We start from the raw sequence: 24,939 nt of genomic DNA on the forward strand, positions 1-24,939 counted from the left end.
AGAGGTAGGCTTAAATATTAAGGCTTAACTGCCTTCAAATGTTTGTATTAAGGCATTCACAGGTTTAACTTTTTAAAATGCATTAATATTTACAAATATTTACCTACTGTAAGTCAGGTACTACCTGGGCACTAGAGCTAGTCAACAAGACAGCAGTGAATAAGAGACATTCCTTATTCTCGGGGGAGTTTATATTCTTGTGGGAGAAATACCAAAATATAAACAGCAAGAAAACACTTGGCAATAAGTGCTTCCATAAAACACACACAGTTTTATGTGTGTAGGAGGGAAAAAAAACACTGTAGCTCCACTGTGGAGGACAGATATCTCCCACTGGCCCTCTCCTCCACCACTCACCTTCTAGAATCCATACGCATACAGAAACTGCTTACCACCTAGCCTCACTCACTGCAGAAACCCTCTCAAATTTTGCTGCAGAAGGGGAAGAGGGTGAGAAGAATTTACTTTGGGAGTCATCATCTTATTTATCACCCTGTATGATTTTTCTTTTGCTTACAGACACAAATCAGGATTGCCCCCATTATTTTCTTATCTCATCCTAGTCTATCCCCTAGGGTCACTCTTCCTTTTGGTTCTCTATTTCCCACCCTCAATCTCTACTACTTCACCCCCTTTGTGCACTCTTGTCTTAAAGTTTTATACAAACATTCACAGAGACACACAGACACATACACAATACTTTAATATCCTTTTTTCCTTTTTGTGATTAATGTTTTACAGATATCAGAAAGCTAGACGATGATGTTGAAAAGCTAATAGGTTTTCTGTGAAAAGCTATTAGATTTTTCAAACAAGCAAGTCTGGTCTCATTATACCACATTCTAATGAACTGACACTTGATTAAAAGCATTTGCCCAAAAAAAAAAGCATTTGGCACAGTGTCTAGGGCAATGTTCTCATTAGTTGGTAAGACTATAACATGATGGGAAATGACCATACATATACCATGGATTTTAATCCTTGAGTTCCTCAAGGGGTTGGTGCACTCCCTTAAATTACATGTGACAATCTAGGTACATCTGCATTGTTCTGGGGAGAGGCTTTTGGATTCTCTAAATGATTTATAAATTTAAATTAATCACTGAGATACATATCAAGCTTACCATTTACTCCCAACTTAAAAATGAACTTGTAAAAAAAAAAAATGAACTTGTAAAAATTTCATTCAACAAAACTTTATTTATTAAGCACCAGGCATTCTGTTTAGGTGCTAGAGACATTCGTAACAAGCATAACATTGTCCATGCTCTCATGTAACCTACATTTTACTCTATCACCATTTTTCCCTATTCTTTTTTTTTTTTTAAATAATAAAAAGAGAGACCATCTTTATGTATCTAAAAAAGAAAGGTATTACCTCCCCCCAAGATCACCTACTCCATTCCCAACAATGTTAACCTAATGTACATTTTTCTACACATTTCTCTGTGCTTACATATATATACTCTTATACACGTTTTTTTTTCTTCATAAAAACAGAATCATACTTAGCATATACTCTACATTTAGCTCTTTTCATCGGATATTCTTTCAGCTCAACAGACAAAAATTCATATGATGAAATTAACTATTTCACCACCTTCTTCTATAAGTGAAAGTTACTCAGTTGTGTCCGACTCTTTGCGACCCCATGGAGTATATACAGTCCATGGAATTCTCCAGGCCAGAATACCAGAGTGGGTAGCTGTTCCCTTCTCCAGGGGAATCTTCCCAACCCAGGAATAGAACCCAGGTCTCCCGCATTGCAGGCAGATTATTTACCAGCTGAGCCACCAGGGAAGACCCATTCTTTCATAGGAATATAACAAAATGAATTCAACCACTCTAATAATGGACAATGAGATCATTTTATACTTGATCTCACTATAATAAATGCTGCAATTAACATTCTTAGGCATTTACCTTTAGTGCTTTTGTTTTTGGGGAAAGATTCCCAAAAGTAGGGATCCTAGTTAAGAGAGAGAGAGAGAGAGAGAGAGAGAGAGAGAGAGAGAGAGAGAGAGAGAGAGTGTGTGTGTGTGTGTGTGTGTGTGTGTGAAGCTTTATGAGTTATTTTAGATTACTTTAAAAAAATGATTACAGAAGCTCACCCATCAACCAATAATATATATGACCCTGTTTCCTCACGCACCTACCACCCTGTAATATAATCACTCTATTAATACTTTCTGCCAATGTAATGGGTAAAAATAATATCCCATAATTCTTTTAACATACACTTAATATACAATTGACTACCTAGGGCCTATTTATCTATTGGGTTGTTTTTTTTTCTCACATTTTTCTTCTCATTTAGAAAGGCTCTTTGTATATTAACTTTAGTCTATCACGTTACAAGTCCAGTTTTGAGCTTTGTTGTGTTGATGTCTTTTTTCTCACAAGAGTATCACCATTATGTTTTTGCATCTTTGTTTAGGGAGGTCTCTCTTAAGCTTAAGTATTTTATTCTGGTATTTTTATTCTTTTTTTACTTATTATGTTCAAATCCCTTATTTCTTATATAACACTGGGGTTATGGCTTTGTTTCCCTTCAAATGGACTTCCAATTATGCCAGCATTATTCATTAAATAAACTTTTTTTCCCCATTTATCTTATTATTAAGTTCCCATTATACTTTGATCTATTTGTGTACTCTCTATCCTATTCCAGTGATCTTTCTGACCTTTATGGTAATTTTTATTTTTATTTTTTTTATGGTAATTTTTAATGTTGAGTAAGATGAGGTCCCCCCTCACATGTATCTTCTCTTTCACAGCTTTCTAGACTATCTGCTGACTTTGTTATTCCATATGAATTTTGAAATTATTTTATCCAGTGCTAGAAGTGTGAGTCCAAATGAATCCTAAAATTCTAAAGGACTACCATTTGTATTCAATCCAGAGTATAAATCTAAATATCTGCTTAGATCTTTCTTTATATTCTCCATAGATGTTTTAGTTTTCTTAAAATATTATTTACATTTGTTTCTGAATATGTATTCAATTTATTCCAATACAGTTTATAATGTCCCTGTTGTGAATGACATTTTTTCCCATCTCTGGTTACAAGTTGTCATTTGCCCTCCATGTTTCATGTTTTATTTAGATTTTATATTTATAAGAAATTATATCAGCATGTGTAACCATTTTTGAATTTACATTTCAGTTATGCTCTAAACTTCCCCTACCTTCTTCCTCCAACTTTCAACAAATGCTTACATACCAATGTACAAACACTCATTCCCAGCAATAAACATTTATGTCCAACATACCTTTTCCTTTTGAAAGGTGACTTTGGCATGTCAGCCACAGGGATCATCTGTTCTCCCGGGCGCACCCACATGATGGGACCGTCATCACTGTCTTTCCGACTCTCCAATCTTAAACTAGATAGTGTCCCCCAGGGCAGTGTACACTAGAGGCAAATAATGACACAGAAATCAGTTATTTTTTAAAACGAATCTTCAAATATATATTAAAGACTACTGCGTCCTTCACAAAATTTCATATATACATTTGAATTATGTACCTGTTTTAAATATATTTCTAAGTTTCTAATATATTTATAAGTTTGCCTTCAAAAGATTCTATTTCAGACACATCAAGAGGATAATTATTCTTGGATGGTTTCCTCCACTTCTCCAGTTCTGCCAGAGGTATGATTCACTGTTTTCATCATTTGTTAATCTTTCTACCAAATATATGGGTCATATTGTTAAGTAGGAAGATAGGCATGAGCAACAAGGGGTGGCCTGGCTGAAAGGGATGCAAGCTGATCTCTAAAACCCATCCCAGACACACATAGGAGAGTGCACAGAGATGCTACAAAAATAACCACAGAGACTTGTCCAACTCCTGCAGTGTACCCTAGGCCCACAGTGGATACAAAATAACCACAGGGTCTTCCCCAAGTAATCTTAGGCAGCTAGGGGCCCATTAAGGGTTCATAAATATACTACATCTGATTATAACAGACTGAAACATATAAACAACATAGTCTACTGTTATACGACTTGCAATTGTCAATCGGGCTTGCGTGTATGCCCATTTGCATTCCCTTTCATTGACTGGTGGTGAGTACAAGCCCTATTTTGCACAGGGCATAACCAAAAGGAAGAAACTGGAAGTATAAAAAGGGGGAACCCAGATGGAAAAAGAAGACTGCTTTGGGGTGGGCCTGCTTTCATATTTTGGGGGTATCTGTCTAATAAAAGATCTGCCTGCTTGAGCTGAACTGAGCTGTAACTTGTCAGTTGTCTTAAACCCTTTAGTCAGTCGTTCCAAATTTTTGTTGTGATAAGGCAAGAGCCGAGAAAGAAAAATAAACCAACCCGACAATATAAGTTAACAAATTGGCAAAATAAGCAAGTTATCTTCCATGACAATCTATAAAAATGACCAACTGAGTTTTAAAAAATGGATACCTCAAATAAAAGGGGGCTGCTCTTTGAGTAGTTATAATTAAAACCTAACAGAACAAAGAGGAAAACTAAACCAAAATTAAAATTTATTTCTGTGTAGTAGTTCCTTAAAGAGGTTGCTGGTCTAAAACCAGGGATTAAAATATTTGAAAAGAAAACAGGAGCAACAGAGAATGACCAAGAGTCACCGTCCATAGAACGGTGAGAAAATGGGTATTTATAAACTATACCCCACTTTTTCGAAAAGGGGAGGTTGTCAAATTACATTACTCCAGGAAGAATGCATTTATTTCGCTCATTTACTTTTAAGATTAAAATCTGAAATATAAATATTTAAGTGATTTTTTTTATTTTTTCTTTACTTCTTAAATTATGCAAGTATGATAACATTTACAGGAGACTTGGAAAATACAGAACAAAGTTACATATAGTTCTAGTATATATTACAACTTTTTAAATAAATAAATAAAGATTTTTGGTTGTAGTTTCAATATCAAACTCTCAAAAATTAATAAAATGAATAGACAGAAAAGTAGGAGGATAAAGGAGACCTGAAAAGCACCATGAACCAATTCAACATAATTAAGATTTACAGAATTTTCACACAACAATGGGATACAAACCCTATTCAAGTTCCCACAGACTATATAAACCAGGAGAAACTGGAACATATCCAGGGACATAAAACAGTGCAAAAATTTCATCATCTGAAAGTATTGAAATCATACATAATCTGTTCTCTTATCACTGTGGAATTATTTTAGAAATCAATATCAAAAGATATCTGAAAATAACTCACATATTTTCAAGTACAATGTGACATTTACCAAGAGAAATCTTTGACTCACCATTGGAAAAGCCTCAATAAAGGTAAAAGACTAAAAAACCACAGAGGGTGATTACAGAAAAAAAAGCAGTCAGGTGAGAAACTAACATCAAAGATACTTTTACAAACCCATCTATTTGGAAATTAAGCATCCACTTTTAAATGATAGGTGTATCTAAGAAGCCATAACAAGGAAAATTAGAAAATATCTGTAACAGAATAAAAATGAAAAAAAAATAATTTATCAGAATTTGCTGCATGCAGCTGAAGCTGCTCAATGCAACTAAATATGATGTGGACTCTTAAAAATAATGCATGAAAACAAATAATGGACACTAGCTTAAAATGTGAAATTTGAACAAAATCTGTATTTTAATTAATAAAACTGTATCGCATGTTGATTTCCTGTTTTCCAGATGCACATTCGCATTATCTTGGAATTTTTTGACAAATATAAATGCCCAGGCTTTTTTTTTCCTCCTTCTCCAAAGCTCCAAATGTGATTCTAAGGAAGCAGCCATATTTAAAAACAATAGGGCTGTATGATGATCTTTAATTTTTATTTAGCTTGTTTCACTTTTTCTATTTCATATTCAGTGCTCCCATTTCAGTTTATGTTTCTAAAATATGTATATATACTTTAGAAAACATGAATTTTTGCTTAACTAAAAATGTTATGACATTTTGGTTCCACCTGTTTGACTAAGTATGAATAGAATGCTAGGTCTAATTTATAGTCACTCAAAACTCTGATATAGTTCCATTTATTCTGGCATCTAGCATACAGCTAAAAGTCTAGAAAGCTTATGATCTTAAAGATTTTTTAAAAATAAATTTGAATGAGGCTTGAAACTTCTAATTCAATTCTGAGAATATAAAGGAAATGCTATGTTGTAAAAGAAATGATGGTATTTTTAAAATGCCACTCAAAATAAATGCAACCAAATTCCATGTCACTAGCTGGGAGAAACAGACAAGGAACTAATGGCTTAAAAGGAACAAAAAAGGAAATAAAAGGAAAATAGAGTAGGATGAAAAAGTAAAAGATATATATATACACATAGGCTAGAAAATTGAGCAAGAAGTAAAAGAGAGAGAGAGAGAGATGTTCTACAGAATGTGTAACAAGTATTAGAGATAAACTAATCTTGTCACACTTTCACCTTTGAATTACTGATTAAATAACTGACCTAACTACATAGTTCAGAGATTTTTCTCTCAATAGGATAGTGCTAGCAGCCCATAAGAAGAAATATTTTCTGGAATGCAGGAACTGCTGGGAAAAGAAAGAAAACGGAAGAAAGGGAGGAAAAAAGAAAGGAGGAAGGAAAACAAGGAAGGGAGGACAGGAAGAAAGAAAACAGAATCTGTCTCAAAATCATTTAAAGAATTTAAAGGGGCCTTAAAGCTGCATTGTTTAAATACCTCATTTTATTGATGAGGACACTGAAGCCCAGAAAGTTTAACTGGTTTGCCCAACCCAGCCAGGATCTCCAAAGCTGAAATACAGTTAGACAACTTGCCAGGCCAGTTCTCACCACCCAAACTGTCACTTCCCAGTTGCAAACACTGTGGTGAGCATCTATCCTGCACTTCTTAAATCCTCTGGCACTCAAGTTTATAAAATGGTGATAAACCAATGAAACTTACTTTTCTAATGGCAGCTATAGGCCAAGTATCATTTTCTGATCTACCACTCAGCTTTGCCATTACAATTAGACCCTGAGAAGTTACACACGCACACAAGAATTACTTTTAGTTTCTCACCTCTTCTTCCCTTCCTGCCAAATCAACTGAAATAAAAAATTTTATAATTCTGAAAAGCCATGATTTGTATCACTGGTAGCATGAAAGTAACACCCACAACTCAGATTGCTTCACATTGTTTTCTCTTACTTTTAAAAATGGTGAATCTTCCAACATGTCAAGGAACTCAGGGAAGTAATCTCCCACTTCTTCATCAACTGCTCCCACCAAGCTGATTTGTCTCATTGGGCCAGCTCTATAAGTACCGTGAGAATATGTTCTTTTTACCTGAAGGATATGGATTTAATTACATTAAAGATAAGACAATTCCTGTTACCACTGCATAATTCTAAATTATTCTGTCTCAGATTTTTAAAACAAAATGTGAGGCAAGTGAAACAAAGCAAAAAAGCCTTTTACAAACAGTAAAACAAACCAAAAAAAATCTGCACAAAATCGAGGTATTTTACCTTCTCTGGCTATTTATTACTACACACTGCTTATGAAAACAGAGTTGAGATAAACAGCATACTTCCTGATCATATAGTTTCTCCTTTCAACACAGTTTACTATTTGATCTATAATGCTACTGAAATTATATTTAAAAGTTCCTATACCTATATTATCCTAAATGGTTCATACCTTTTCATCAGAATTTTCAAAAATAGACCCTCTGAAAACAGTGCATTTAACCATCATCAGTACTTTGTATATCAAAAAGGCCACCAGGAATTATGTTCCTTTCTAGATCTTAGCATGTTAACCTAAGATTCAGCTTATATTTCTCTGATGAAAACCTACTAGAGCTGGAGAACCAAAAGTCCTAGGTTCCAAATCTACATTTGCTATTTACCAGTTATATTGGTAGAAATCAGTTAGATTCCTTCAGTTTTAGTTTCTTTAACTGGAAAAATTGATCTCAGATTTCTAAAGAAAACAGTAATTATGTAAAGTCACCTGTACAGTGTGAGCAAATGGTTATCATTCAAATTTAAACCAAAATAAAAGAGGCTATACCTCAAGAATCATTGGTCCTAAATTTCAAAAGTACGTCTAAACCTTACAGAGAAACTTCATATGCTAACACTAGTAAACACAAGTATCTTTAAAGCAAAACAAATTCCTTTCATAAACAAACATCTTTTTCTCTGGATTAGCCTTTGTGGCCACTAACTTTAGGGAAATAACATTGTCTCAGTTTGCCTGGGTCTATTCCAGTTTTAAAATGGGAAGTCCGATATACCAGGTAACTCTAGATGGGTAAACTTTCATCACAAAGGGACACAGACTCTAATATATGTTCAGATCACAAGCTGAATCCCTACAACCACAGCTGGTAAACACAGTATTATGTATCAAAGTATCTAAGCCCCCACCCACATCAAAAACAGGACAAAGAAGTTCTATCTTAACAGAATATTTGACTAGAACACTGCTGCGGCTGCTAAGTCGCTTCAGTCATGTCCGACTCTGTGCGACCCCATAGACGGCAGCCCACCAGGCTCCCCATCCCTGGGATTCTCCAGGCAAGAACACTGGAGTGGGTTGCCATTTCCTTCTCCAATGCATGAAAGTGAAAAGTGAAAGTGAAGTCACTCAGTCATGTCCGACTCTTAGCGACCCCATGGACCGCAGAGCCAGCAGGCTCCGCAGTCCATGGGATTTTCCAGGCAAGAGTACTGGAGTGGGGTGCCATTGCCTTCTCCAGACTAAAACACTAGATAATTTTATTTTTTAGAATAATAAGCAAAACATTGTTAACAATGATACATCATTGTCTTAATAAATTCATTTACCAGAATTTCAAAGTTTTCATGAACTGCCACAAATTCACTTCTCAGAAACATAAAACCTTACCCCAATTCTTCAAGTTACAAAAAAAGAAAAAAAAAAAGCTGGGGTCTGTGTCACCATTTTGTACGCATGGTCTGATCTTTTTCCTGTCTCCCAAAAGTTCCTAGCATCTCCAATACTGAGAGAATAGAAAGTGAGTATCTGACTTTACAACAATATTTAGGCTCTAGATGTTTAGATATACTAACAGTAACACAACAGTAAAATTAATCATTGTTATGCATTTCTGTAATGCAATCTAACAAAGCTAAAAATATCAACTTAAAATTTAACAAAATTATCAGGATTGATATCAATTTTGTTAGCTGACTCTGAGATTGTGGCCTCAGTACTAGATCTGCAAATGATCACGACTTTCTGAGAGACTTCATTAAAATTAAAAGACTTCTATTATAATTCATAAATATCTCAGTGAAATCAAATACCTTTTGTTGTTAAACACAAGTTTACAAGTGCTTTGAAATGTATCATTTGATTACAAGTCATATTTGAGAGGCAGGATTTCCACTTCACACAAATAAGTAAATTTTCTGTGCTTCAAACTTCTTTGTCTTATGTAAACTTCAATAACTGTCTAAACTATTAACCAGTTCTAACCAAGTCAGAATCCAGTCTTTGCCATCCAGCTGGTTCATTCTACTGTATCACAATATCAGTAATGATCAACTTCATGATTTGGGCAGTGACTCAATTATCAACAAATTAACTTGAGGAAGGAGGAATTTCCAGTGAGAGAATCCTTCTGAAATGCTAAGCACAAGTGAATGTAAAGAAATGGGTACTTAAAACACACTATTAAAGCAAAAGTCAAATGAATGGATGGTGCTGGACTCTCTTCTTTCCAAGAGAGTATATGTAAGAATACACACATTCAGACCTAGAATACACACACTAGACCATTCAGGTATGACCTAAATCAAATACCTTATGACTATACAGTGAAAGTGAGAAATAGATTTAAGGGACTAGATCTGATAGACAGAGTGCCTGATGCACTATGGACAGAGGTTTGTGACATTGTACAGGAGACAGGGATCAAGACCATCCCCAAGAAAAAGAAATGCAAAACAGCAAAATGGCTGTCTGAGGAGGCCTTACAAATAGCTATGAAAAGAAGAGAAGCAAAAGGCAAAGGAGAAAAGTAAAGATATACCCATTCGAAGGCAGAGTTCCAAAGAATAGCAAGGAGAGATAAGAAAGCCTTCCTCAGTGATCAGTGCAGAGAAATCAAGGAAAACAACAGAATGGGAGATCTAGAGATCTCTTCAAGAAAGTTAGAGATACCAAGGGAACATTTCATGCAAAGATGGGCTCAATAAAGGACAGAAATGGTATGAACCTAACAGAAGAAAAAGATATTAAGAAGAGGTGGCAAGAATACACAGAGGAACTGTACAAAAGGGATCTTCATGACCCGGATGATCACGATGGTGTGATCACTCACCTAGAGCCAGACATCCTGGAATGTGAAGTCAAGTGGGCCTTAGGAAGCATCACTACAAACAAAGCTAGTGAAGGAGATAGAATTCCAGTTGAGCTATTTCAAGTTCTAAAAGATGATGCTGTGAAAGTGCTGCACTCAATATGCCAGCAAATTTGGAAAACTCAGCAGTGGCCACAGGACTGGAAAAGGTCAGTTTTCATTCCAATCCCAAAGAAAGGCAATGCCAAAGAATGCTCAAACTACCGCACAACTGCACTCATCTCACACACCAGCAAACCAATCCTATGTTTGAAGCTCCTTAAACAACGCTATATTTGTTGATGATTTTTTTGAAGTATGTTCTATTAAAATTCACAAATATTTCAAAGGATATATGGAAAAAACTAAATTTTAAAGAATAAAGTAAACACAGACTCTACATGGTGGATTATAATGTTAAATATGGTACTTGAATCTTCATAGTTCTTGTCATCTCATGGCAAAATACATATATATGTAAAATTCTTTTACACATGTAATTTGCTATAATAAAAGCACAAGTCCCTTCCCTTTTCACCAAAATGTGCTAAAACTGTAAAGTACATTTTGTTTGTTCACTATTAAAACCACAGATAAGTAATTCTCTGGTGGTCCAGGGGTTAGACTCCATGATTTATCACTGCCAAGGGTCCAGGTTCAGTCCCTGATAGGGGAACCAAGATCCCTCAAGTGAAATGGTTCACAGCAAAACCAAACAAACAAAAAGCAATCCACACATATATTCCACTAGAAAGTATGGTCTCTATATAAATTACATATACTTAGCTATCGGGTTTAAAAGAAAAAAGAATTTTCTTCTAAACATTCATTCTTCAAATATTAAAGATAATAATAATCTGATGACTCAATAGAATGGATATAAATATATTTAAATTTAAAACTAAATTTTAAAAATTAAATTCATTACAATCTTAGCTTGAGAAAGTAACCTGAATTTTAAAATACAGTGTCACTCAATTAAAAAATGGCCAGACCTGAACATTCTTACAAAAAAGATATATAGATGGCCAACAGGCGCAAGAAAAGATGTTCAACATCACTAATCATCAGGGAAATGCAAATCAAAACTATAGTGAAACATCACTTCACACCTGTCAAAAGGACTACCATCAAAAAGATCAAAAATAACAAATGTTAGAGAGGATGTAAAGAAAAAGGAACCTTTGTACACTGTTAATGTGAATGTAAACTGGTGTAGCCTCTGTGGAAAACAGCCGAGGTTCCTCAAAAAACTAAAAAACAGAATCACACACAATCTAGCAATTTCATTCATGGGTATATATCCAAAAAAACTGAAAATGCTAAGTCAAAAAAATAAATGCATCCCAAGGTTCAAAGCAGCATTATTTATAACAGCCAAGATATGAATGCAACCCAAGTGTCCAACAACAGATGAATGGATAACAAAGACATGGTGTGTGTGTATATATACACACATACACAGACACACACACACAGTGGAATGCTATTCAGCCATAAAAAAGAATGCATTTTTTTTTCTACTTGCAACAACATGGATAGACTTGAGAGAGTATTATGCTAAGTAAAATAAGTCAGACAGAGAAAGATAAATACTATGTATATTATTACTTACATAAGGATAAATACTATGTGTGTTATTGGTTATATAAGGAATCTAAAAAAATAATGAATATAACAAAAAAGAAACAGACTCACAGATATAGAAAACTAGTGGTTACCTGTGGGAAGAGGGGTGGGGGGGAGGGGGATGAGCAAGACTGAGGCAGGGCGTTAAGTACAAACTACCACGTACAAAATAAATAAGCTACAAGGAAATAATGTACAGAATGTGGAATATTGACAATATTTTATAAGAGCTTTAAATGGAGTATAATCTAAAAAAACTGTAAAGCACTATTTTGTCACTTGAAACTAATAATAATATAAATCAACTATACCCCAATTAGGGGCTTCCAGGGTGGCGCTACTGGTAAAGAAACCAGTTGCCAATGCAGGAGACATTAAGAGATACTAGTTCAATCCCTGGGTCAGGAAGATCCCCTGGAGGAGGGCATGGCAACTCACTCCAGTATTCTTGCCTGGAGAATCCCATGGACATAGAAGTCTGGCGGGCCACAGTCCATAGGGTCACAAACAGACACGACTGAAGTGACTTAGCATGCATACAGGCACACCCCCAATTAAAATAAATAAACACACTGTAATGTAACTTTTAATTATATACCATTCAATGCATATCATTTAATTCCTTCCTGGAGAAGGAAATGGCAACCCACTCCAGTACTCTTGTCTGCAAAATGCCATGGACAAAGGAGCCTGATAGGCTACAGTCCATGGGTTCAGATCACAAAGAGTCACACACGACCGAGCAACTTCATATTAATACAACTTTTAATGGCTCAGTGGGTAAAGAACCTGCCTACAGAGCAGGAGACACAGGTTCAATCCCTGGGTTGGGAAGATCCCCTGGACAGGGAAATGGCAACTCACTCTACTATTCTTGTGGCTGCCCTGGTGGCTCAGCTGGTAAAGAATTTGCAGTGCAGGAGATCCGGGGTTTGGTTCCTGGGTCGGGAAGAACTCCTGGAGAAGGGCATGGCAACTCATTCCAGTGTTCTTGCCTGGAGACTTCCACAGACAGAGGGGTCTGGCGGGCTACAGTCCACGGGGTCTCGAGGAGTTGGACACAACTGAGCAACTAACCCTTTCACGTTCTAGATTAACAACCCGATACTTCAAACATACGCTAAATCTGTTTGAACAATTAATGTTTCAAACATGGAAAACTACACATATTCAAATTCAAAAAGTATGTATTTCTTGATGAAACCTGAGATGGAAGAATATAATCCACACACCGCTCACAAAAAAAATAGTATGCCTTGATTTACATGACATCTGTAATAATGAAATATTATACAGCAAATAATTAAGTTTCCTCTGTAGCATGGAACAAAAAGAAATCTACAATAATCATTAGGGAAAAAGTCCCAATTATCCAAAAATAATTTATCCAACAATTACAATTCAAGAGCAGTGGGATGGAAAAAGGAAAAAGGTAAGAGCTGAAACAATATCTAAATAGTTAAAATAAATGTCACAAAGGCCATGATTCATATGAGGATACTCTTCCTACATATGTTTCTACACTTGGCATAATTCCAGCTAGTATAAAAAATCATAAAAGATAAGAAACTACAATTACAAGGGAAAGGAGTGGCAAGAAGTATACACAACTGCAGCTGCCCTAGCTCATCGGAATTATAACACCATAATGACAAGTCTAGATGGAAATAAAAGCATAAATTATGTTGAATATGCTCAGTCATAAAATTAAAAGACACTTGCTCCTTGGAAGAAAATGACAAACCTAGACAGTGTATTAAAAAGCGGAGACATCACTTTGCTGACAAAGGGCCGCACAGTCAAAGGTATGGTTTTCCCAGTAGTCATGTACGGATGTGGGAGTTGGACCATAAAGAAGGCTGAACGCCAAAGAATGGACACTTTTAGACTATGGTGCTGGAGAAGACTCTTGAGAGTCCCTTGGACAGCAAGGAGATCAAACCAGTCAATCCTAAAGGAAATCAACCCTGAATATTCACTGGAAGGACTGATGCTGAAGTTGAAGCTCCAAGACTTTGGCTACCTGATGTGAAGAGCCGACTCACTAGAAGACCCTGATGCTGGAAAAGATTGAAGGCAGGAGGAGAAGGGGGCGACAGAGGTTGAGATGGCTGGATGACATCACTGACTCAAAGAGTTTGAGCAAGCTCCAGGAGACAGTGAAGGACACAGAAGCCTAGCATGCTGCAGTCCACAGGGTCACAAAGAGTCAGACACAACTTAGTGACTGAACAACAACTGCTAAGTCGCTTCAGTCGTGTCCCACTCTGTGCGACCCCACAGACGGCAGCCCATCAGGCTCCACCGTCCCTGGGATTCTCTAGGCAAGAACACTGGAGTGGCTTGCCATTTCCTTTTCCAATGCATGAAAGTGAAAAGTGAAAGTGAAGTCAGTCGCTCAGTTGTGTCCAACTCTTCGCGATCCCATGGACTGCAGCCCACCAGGCTCTTCCGTCCATGGGATTTTCCAGGCAAGAGTACTGGAGTGGGGTGCCATTGCCTTCTCCGGAACAACAACAATCCTCAGTAAAAAGGATATCTTCAATAAAATCTTGGTTCTTAAGACTGTATGCTTCCATTATTAAGAAAAACCACTTATCTGGAAAATCTCACATCCTGATGACACTTTGCATAAGATCACTGTATTTGCTTCAGTGAACATTAATCAAATTATTAGTTTTCTGATGCAGTTAAAAAATTGAAAATATCAATATATATCACTGCATTAAAACATATCCTATATGCTTCCTTAGAAGGTATACCTTAAAAGGTATATATTCCTTAAAGGGTATACCTCTCAGAAGACAACATAATAAAAGACAGAAAGGATACTTATATTTGTAAAAGCTATCAACAGATGTAACATTTTTAACCTAAACCTCCCCTAGAGTCCTCCACTCCACAAAAAAACCTACCACCATCATGACTACACTTTCATATTTCCCTTTATTTATTCCATTTATTCTCTGTAAATGTTATGAAGGGGAGTAAGGGAAATGAGAGAGGAGGAAAGAGAAGACTTTTTGTACCCACTGTCAGTAACTATAAGTTCTGGTTAATGGGAAAGGGACTGTTCAATTAGATTATGTTTAAACTAAAACCCTATTCATTATTCCTAACATAATCTTTAAAAACAAAAATACATTTGGCTTGCTACTAAAGAAAAAAGTAGCCTTTATGACAGGTAATACATTGCCAAAAATATACTGCTTTCTCTTATTTTAGTTATAAAAATTGCTGCAACAAGGGAAGCAAACTGGACATACGTAATTAAAAAAAACACTAGGAATTACTCACTTGAAATAATGCTGTTTTCTAAAATGTGCTCCCTGATGTGCCAGTCCCTGAAGAGAAGACTCTATAGTCCAATAAGACTGGAAAGCTCTTCTGGTTGGGAGGTTCACGACACACTACTAAACGCTATAAAGGTTGTGAGAAGACTCAAAATAAAGAAACTTATTTCACCCAGCAATAAACAAACTGTTTTGACTTCAAAATCTGTTTTTCTTATTTACCTGTTTTCTTTTAGCATACCTATCAACATCCCAAGATATTAAAAACTGCACAGAATACTTTACAGTATACAGTATGTGCTTAGTCGCTCAGTTGTCTATGACTCTGCAACCCTTTGGACTGCGGCCCGCCAGGCTGCCTGTCCGTGGAATTCTCCAGGCAAGAATACTGGAGTGCAATGTCGTGTCCTTCTCCAGGGGATAGTATATATTATAGTTAACTTACGATAAATAGAAAAGATATTATAGATGCTTCTAGCAAGCATTATCATCAATGTAAAAAAAAAATACAAAAAACAGGATAGTTACTACAGTAAAAAAAAATGTGGCAGTGAGAGCAGAAGAAGCTACTGGTCCAACTCTGGTGAGTTTTTATTAAAAACAAGTCAAGCTCACCACATTCTACTGAGGCAATCTAAGCATCTAACAAAAATAAATGTGCCACAAGGGGGAGCTATTCCCCATCACATCTAGCATACCCTTCCAAAGTAAAATATGTAACCGGTTATAACATTTAATCAATATTTTATTTCAAAAATATCCATATAACTAAAATAAGAAAAAACGTGTTACTATTCATTATTTAAATTAGTATAATAAAGGAAAAAGTCTCTGTTCTCAATTAGAACATCTGATTCCTGCCACAGCAGAGCAGGTCAACCATTTAAGTTGTATATGTCAAGCGCAACTGGTCAAAATGAAAATTCTGTACAAAGGAAGGCAATGGTCAAAGACGCCATGTTGAATCATTTTCATTGGCCTAGCACGATGAATGAATGACCCCAAGTGAAATCAATAACTGTTAGTTTTCTCCCCTCATTTTGCAGAGCCAGGGCTAAGATTCAAATCAGATTTAATAACTGTTGACTTCCAGATGTTCACGCTGGTTTTAGAAAAGGCAGAGGAACCAGAGATCAAATTGCCAACATCTGCTGGATCATCGAAAAAGCAAGAGAGTTCCAGAAAAACATCTATTTCTGCTTTATTGACTACGCCAAAGCCTTCGACTGTGTGGATCACAATAAACTGTGGAAAATTCTGAAGGAGATGGGAATACCAGACCACCTGACCTGCCTTTTAAGAAATCTGTATGCAGGTCAGGAAGCAACCAGTCAGAACTGGATATGGAACAACAGTCTGGTTCCATATAGGAAAAAGAGTACGTCAAGGCTCTATATTGTCAGCCTGGTTATTTAACTTATATGCAGAGTACATCATGAGAAATGCTGGACTGGAAAAAGCACAAACTGGAATTAAGATTACCGGGAAAAATATCAATAACCTCAGATATGCGGATGACACCACCCTTATGGCAGAAAGTGAAGAAGAACTAAAGAGCCTCTTGACGAAAGTGAGAGAGGAGAGTGGAGAAGTTGGTTTAAAGCTCAACATTCAGAAAACTAAGATCATGTCGTCCAGTCCCATCACTTCATGGCAAATAGATGGAGAAACAGTGGCAGGCTATTTTTTGGACTCCAAAATCACTGCAGATGGTGACTGCAGCCATGAAATTAAAAGATGCTTGCTCCTTGGAAGAAAAGTTATGACCAACCTAGACAGCATACTAAAAAGCAGAGACATTACTTTGCCAACAAAGGTCCATCTAATTAAGGCTATGGTTTTTCCAATAGTCATGTATGGATGTGAGAGTTGGACTATAAAGAAAGCTGAGTGCCAAAGAATTGATGCTTTCGACGGTGGTGCTGAGAAGACTCTTGAGAGTTCCTTGGACTGCAAGGAGATCCAACCAGTCCATCCTAAAGGAAATCAAGGCTGAATGTTCATTGGAAGGACTGATGCTGAAGCTGAAACTCTAATACTTTGGCCACCTGATGAGAGGAGCTGACTCATTTGAAAAGACCCTGATGCTGGGAAAGATTGAAGGAGGGAGGAGAAGGGGACGACAGAGGATGAGATGGTAGGATGGCGTCACTGACTCAATGGAAATGAATTTGAGTAAACTCCGGGAGTTGGTGATGGACAGGGAGGCCTGGCGTGCTGCGATTCATGGGGTTGCAAAGAGTCGGACATGACTGAGTAACTGAACTGAACTGAACTCACTACTAAAATATTGGTAGATTTAATCATGAGTTAACACCTGATGTAAGTTATTTGCTAGCAGTAATTCAGAACCAGGTTTGAGGGCGGGAAAAAGGTGACTGGAAGATAACTGCCCCAGTTTTCATATCCTAACGGTAGTAGTAAGTTCTTACTTACTACAGGGTTTGGAATACACACTGATTAAATACTGTGTGTCAAGACAATAATCTCAATTATTCCTTGACAGATAAAAATTCTGTCTTACTTGCCTTTCTGTTCCCATACCATGAAAGACATAGGAGAATGATAAATGTCCAAATGACTATTTGAACAAAATAGAGACGGTAGACTAAGACAGATGTGAAAGAGTAAAAGTGTTAGCACTCAGTCGTGTCTTACTCTTTGTGACCCCACGGACTGTAGTACTCCAGGCTCCTCACCGTGGAATTCTCCAGTCAAGAAAACTGGAGTGGGTAGCCATTCCCTTCTTCAGGGGATCTTTCTGACCCAGGCATCAAACCGAGGTCTCCTGCATTGCACACAGATTGTTTACTGTCTGAGACACAGAGGAAGCCCAAGAGAGATGTGGATGATTGCACATGGCCAAAATCTCTTCACAAGCATGTATACTCACTTCTGAGCAATATGATTGTGCCACTCCTACTATCAAGAAGCGAATCTGGGTTTGGCCTCCTGACTTCCTTTGGCCAGTGGGACATTAGCAAACACTAAACAGGCAGAGGCTCACTCTTTCTGCTCTATAAATCCTGCAACTACCACCATGTGTACAAGCCCGTTAACCTGCAAGAAGATGAGAAAAACGTGATCATCACCCCAACTGACACTGCATCAAACCACCAGACATCTAAGCAAGGTCCCCTAAGAACAACTGATCTGAAAACCGCCAGACATGAACGAAGCTATCCAGTCACCAACCGAGCTGACAAAGACTGTCCAGAGAGGCCAACGAATTGTGAGAAATACCTCTAAGCCACTTAGTTTTGAGTTTCTTTGATTTGATCTATAGCCAAATATCTGATATAGATAGGTTACAAGCGTTCCACAAAAATCCATTTTTATTTTCAAACAGAATTTTATCATACAGTTTGACTGATATTATATCACTAACCTCAGAGTCACAACATCAGAAAAATGACATAACCTATAAGACCACATATAATTCCACCATGTCTTCAAATTTTTCAGGCCATCTGCAGGGATATAGAGGAAGATGAAAAACAGAATTATACAAGTAAAAAGAAATCCAAAACCAATGACCACAGAACAGGACGTCTTGTGCCTTGGTCCTTTTTGTCAGTGCCGTGTGTGTGTCTGTGTGTGTCTGTGTGTGTGTGTGTGTGTGTACACAGATACACACTGATACATACACCAAAAAATCTTTAACATGATTCAAGGATAAAAGCTAAAAAGATATAAAATGAATTTTTGTGAAAACTATAGAGTAATATTACAAAGATAAACCTTATCACTATAAAGATCATAGAAATAGCTACATCTTACTTATATTGTCATCCTTTAGTGTCTACAGATATAGGGCAAATGATTTTCGCTGCTCTGATTTTAATTAAACAAATATTCAGACAACTAGTCTAAGGAAAACAACTTCCTCAGTCTTCTAAGCTCTTAAAAAAAACAAAGAATCTGGTTTGGAGAAACATCAAATGAGCAGCTCAGGGAAGCTTTTCACGAGGTGTTCCTTCTCACACCACGGGAATGGCTGGATCTGGAGGACCATGGGGGTAAAGGCACATGAATGTTGCACAGGCTATTTCCTGCCACCACATCTAAAGCTAAAGGGTAAAAGCAGTCCCTGTAGCTGCCAAGTCACACAGACACAGGGCCAGAGCCACAACTGGTAACAAAGGTTGCAGATGTATGTGTTATCCAAGAACTCTTTAACAGGTAATGACAACAGGGTAGGTGGCTCTACAAGGACTGGAGACTCACTACCTGGCCACACACCGGCCTGATTAACAAGTCCCAGCAAGATACTGTATTTAACAACAGAAGTATGGTTTTCATGTTGCATATATTACACAAGTTAGGATGAAAATGCTTATCATTTAATAAACATCAATTAATAAAAGATTAATACTTCCTAACCTTAAAAGCTATCTGAAAAGCAAATATATGTATTGTGACATTTAACAGATGGCTGAAATAACTTGCATTGTATGGCAAGAGAAAGTTTATGATACAGTGGAAACAAATTACATTGGAAGCCAAGAGGTCTACCATAAAACCTAGCACTTAGCAGACATAAAATAAATGAAAAACAAATCAATGATCTAATACCAAAGTTTTCTGGGCAGTTATTTCTTCTCTCTCCTCATTGCTAAAATTAAATGGTAATGGAGATTAAATGGGTTATTAAATATAAAGTACTTAAATCAGTTCCTGGTAGTCAATAGGTAGTACTCAATACATAGTAGACACTATTACTAGATGCCAGTCTAACTACTAACCATTCTGAAATTTATAAAATGACTGAGCAAGTGACAAATGCTCTACAGCTCCCTTTCAGCTCTAAAATATATTTAAATTCCAATTCTCCAACAGTAAGTACCCCCTCACACACAGACACATATTAAAATGCTAAATAAAAGCACATTATCCAGACTCCAATATATTATAGAATACACACCAAACATACTGTGGGGTGGGAAGGTTGGTATGTGTGGGTGTGACTCAATGTCCAGACTATCATTTAAAGTGGAAACTATAACTTGAACAGATATTAAACAAACACAAAAAAGATATATACTCAAAATAAGGAAAGGGGTCTTGGGTGGAGATTAAGAAGATTGTGTTCTGCTTCTGGCACTGCTGCCAACCTTAAAACCTTAGATGACTCCTACCTGTGTTTAAGTTGAGAAAGATTGGAACAGATGATCACTAAGATCTCTCTGAAACTTTCTTCACTTTTTTTCCTCTTTTCAAACCAGAATATCAATTATTACTTAGAATACTGGAAACTTTAGCACAGATAAACATGAAAATTGCTGATCTTCAGCCTAAGCAGTCTCTGATCTGAGAAGGAATAATGATGCACCAGCCTTTAGATGGGGCCTACATTCACTTTTTTTTTTTTTAACTTTTTTTTTTTTTAATTTTTCATTGGGTTTTGTCATACATTGATGTGAATCAGCCATAGAGTTACACGAATTCCCCATCCCGGTCTCCCATCCCACCTCCCTCTCCACCCGATTCCCCTGGATCTTCCCAGCCCAACAGGCCCGAGCACTTGACTCATGCCTCCCACCTGGGCTGGTGGTCTGTTTCACCACAGATAATATACATGCTGTTCTTTCGAAACATCCCACCCTCCCCTTCTCCCACAGAGCATTCACTTCTAATTAAAGCCAGTGGACTGGATTCTGCCTCTGCGTTCTAAAATAAGGTATATTCAGGAATTCTCTGGCGGTCCAATGGTTAGCATTCCAGTCTTTCACTGTTCAATCCTAGTCAGGGAACTAAGATTCCACAAGCTGCATGATGCAGCCAAAATTAATTAATTAGTTAATTTAAAATAATGTACATTCTACAATGAGAAGGGTAGGAAATAGAAATTAGCTCAATATATGCAGATATGCTAATATTCTCACGTAATCACATATTTAACTAATGACTCCTTTGTACCACAATATGCTGAATACCCAACATTTATTCAGCACCTTCCCTATGACGAATCCAATGCTGAGCACTTTTAACGCACTACTGCATAAAGCAAGAAGACAATTTTAAGTGATGTGCAGGCAGGAGAACTATTGTATGGACTGGAATAATAAATAGGTAAATTCATTTCACTCCCAAAATAAACCCAAGGAAAAAAGGACAACAGAATCTTAATTATTTCACTATCTTTAAGAAAAGACAGACAAATAGAAGCTGAAATTTAAACTCTAGTGTTCACATCAAGAGAGCAATTTATTCTTAATATCCCCAAGAGGTTTCATTATATCCTTACCTTTTTTATTGCAAACCTGTAAGAAAATGAGGATCAAAGAACATAATTAACTTGTCTAAAACATATAATAAAAAAGTTAAAAAAAAAAAAAACCACAACTAAAACCTCTTACCTGAGCATGAAAATTGGACATAGTCGTTGTCTCTATATCCTTCTTTCCCAATATCTCCATTTTCACTGGTGAATTGGGAAAATTAAATGAAAAGTAGTCTAAAAAATCAGGTAAATAAGTAGCTGCCCCATGAACAATACCCATTACATAGAAAGCTGCAGAGTTCTCATTTTCACTGAACACCAGATCCACAAACTCTTCTGCAAACCTCTCCATCTCCACAGGAGACAGATGGGAGAGTTCATTGCTGTAGGCATGGATAACTGATGCACCTCCATTAGGCTGGTGCTCAATATGAATGAGTTGTTTGAACCGCAAAGTGTCCAGCCTTCTGAGGTTGTTCTGAACCCGTGGCTCCTTTAATGAGACAAATGGAAACTCACTGTTCTCTGGAATTTTGGAATCATAATTCTTGGTATCCAAACTCTTTCCACTGTAGTCCTTTATGTTATCATTTAGGATACCTTTGGCTTCTTGATCTTCAACATCAGATAGCAATCCTGAGCAGATAGTTTGAATAGATTTGCTATACATTTTTGGACGCTTCCGTTTTTCATTCTCTTTGTGTTTCTTTTTCTTTTTCTTCTTTACCTTCTTAATTTGTAAGTCTTCTACACTTGTTTTTGGTTTCTCCTTCCCACCTGTTGGGAAAAATTTTTTTTTGAAACTATGTATTTTACTTTCTTTAAATATCATGCTTCAGGAACTGTTTTATAAAAATAAGCAAAGTTTACACAAAATGAAGTTTATATTTGGGACTTGTTTTACACAGTATTGATAATCACAATTTAGTCAGGCTCTTTCCCTCTCTCCACACACATAGGCACACATACACACAGAGGAAGGCTTAAGACAGCTATGCTTACAGTGAATGGTACCATTCTGACATTAGATGCTCAATCAGTGTTTAATGAAGTAATGAAATCAATGTTTTAGAAATCATAGTCTTCAAATTTTAAATACAGAAAATCAGAAATGGAAAGTTGAACAAAAGTCAATGTGAACAATGAATGCCCTGCAGATATTTTCCATTGATATGTATCTTTTTTAAGTTCTTAAAAATTACATACAGGTGTCAAGATTTACAAATCAGCAAAGGAGAAAAACACTTGCAATAGTATACAAGCAACAAACACAGAAATTCCTTAGCTCTTTACCATACTTTCTTCTCCGTAAACTACTTTTTAATCTAAAACAGGCTATTCTAGATCTACTAGAGTCTACAAAATTCCCACTGAAAACTCAGCAAGGTACCATAAAGAGATGACAAAATCAGAATAATTTCTCATGTCCTAAGTATAAATGATATCCATTTACTGGTAAAGAGAGAAATTAAAGAAAAGAAGAAATGGGTCAATAATAAGTTTATATATTAATGAACCTCTGTAACCAAAGGTAAGTAGACACTAGGCTCAGAAATTTAGAAATCCAAAGAATAAAAGATTAATCTTCAGTGGCTATACAGCTATAGAATTTAAGTGTACATATTAAATACAACATTATCACAGTATATTTATTTCTAGACAATACGAAATACGAAACACAGAAAGGAACAAACATCCTAATAAGAAAATATTGTGGTTCCTAAAACAAAATAAAAAAGTTATTAAGATGACAATTGAGGGACAAAAAAAAGCATTCACTGTTTCCATCTTTTATTTCACTTTTACAGATAACCAGTCATGAATTAAATCTTCGCAACCTGCTTCTTTATCTAAATTTTCCCATCTTCACATATCTCTGCTATTCTTTTCTGTCTCTGGTGATTGAGATGTCCTGCCTACTTTCCAAAAATAAGTCCCTCCCACCAACTCCAAAACCCGTTGCTTAAAGTTCTCTCCTCTTCTCTTGACCATCAAACTTCTCATAAAGAACCACTATACCCACCAGTATCTTATCTTTATTACATGACTATTTCTATCCTTTAAATTCTGGGTCTGTTTCCAGTCTACTCAAACTTACTTTCCCAGATTGTTCAAATATCAAATCCAATGATATTCTCTCAAGTCATTTTTCCTGATCTCTCCAAGGTTCTATGTAATCACCCACCTCATCCTTAAGATTACTTTTAACTTCCATGATACTACTACTGCCTGAGCTTCTGATCTAAAAGCCTCATGACTAACTCTCATCCTTAATGCTAGAGCCATAACACTAATTCTCTAAGTTTTATATATTGTTTTGATCATGTTCATCCCTTCATTCAACTGTTCTCAAGGGTTCTCAATGACTACCGAATAAAATACAATCTCTTCAGTCTAGAATCCAAACTCAGTGTCCTCAAGTACCACGATGCTCTGGTCAGTTACACTACTTACAATTTCTTATGAAACATACCTAATCCTACTTTATCTTCCTACTACTGGTAAAGTTATTTCCTTTTCCCAAAACATCTTTGCCTTGTCCCAGTACTCACTACTGGACTTTCTTACCCATCCTATAAAGACAACTCTTATGTTATTTTCATCATTTTTCTTTGGAACTGAAACATTTTCGCTCTAAATTCATAAACTGCTATTATATATTCCATATATATGAATACATATGATACAGTCAAACAAAGTTATTATTTTTTTCATTCACAGGATGCCTGTATAACATGTATCCTTCAGGATAATGTCTGAGTGAAACAAATAACTTTAATAAATTCATAGTGAAACATTTTTTCTACCAATCATTGAATCCCTCCTGGCTTTTCTAGTACATTGCTATATATGAACATTTAATGAATCCACGAATACAAAGATTTCTCTCACCAACAGACTACCTGACGTTTACAGGGTTATCCCGTTTCCAGTTCAGTCAGTTTTTCACCGTACCCTAACCTTGAAACAAAAAGCATAAAAATTCTCTCAAGTTCACAGCAATTCTTAAAATGGGAAAGTTTAATGTTAATAATTAACCATCTCGTCTAAAAATTCTTAAGTATGGAATGAAGGCCAAATTGGTATCACTGTGAAAAGCAAAACTAAAAATCTGCCAACATTATTGATTACACAAGTTTGCAAATTCATAAAATGCAAAGTGTTAATTTTCTCAAGAGTCTACATGTAAGTAAGTTAAAAATATAAAAACAAATTCATACTTGCTACCCAGGTATAAATGATCAAAACATCAATTCAGTTAATATCTTAGGAACAAAATTAGTAATGAAAAGTTAAAATAGTTAATCAAAATGAAAGATAAAAAGAGGTTTATATATGTAAGTGAAATCCAAATGAGTCGAGGAAAAAAGACAGTAGTGAATTAAAACAGAGAACTTTAATAAAATCAATAATAAAAAAAAACAGGACTTAAAACAGTTTAACTGTTCTAGGTATAGTTAATAACTAAACTGAAAATACACGTA

The 24,939-nt window shown here is 36.1% G+C and overlaps 1 protein-coding gene across 1 annotated transcript in view; it reads right to left on the bottom strand.

Annotated features, from left to right (window-relative positions):
• The window catches only part of RSBN1L (round spermatid basic protein 1 like), a 77,727-nt gene that overhangs the window by 6,710 nt on the left and 46,078 nt on the right, over positions 1-24,939 (bottom strand). The window contains exons 3-5 of the mRNA XM_065938959.1: positions 21,591-22,231; positions 7,144-7,281; positions 3,273-3,415 (exon numbers count right to left, since the gene is read on the bottom strand). Coding sequence (XP_065795031.1) covers positions 3,273-3,415; positions 7,144-7,281; positions 21,591-22,231 — 922 coding nt within the window. The remainder of the gene's footprint in view (positions 1-3,272; positions 3,416-7,143; positions 7,282-21,590; positions 22,232-24,939) is intronic.

Source organism: Muntiacus reevesi, chromosome 6 (assembly GCF_963930625.1).
Source record: "Muntiacus reevesi chromosome 6, mMunRee1.1, whole genome shotgun sequence".
Taxonomy (NCBI): Eukaryota; Metazoa; Chordata; class Mammalia; order Artiodactyla; family Cervidae; genus Muntiacus; species Muntiacus reevesi.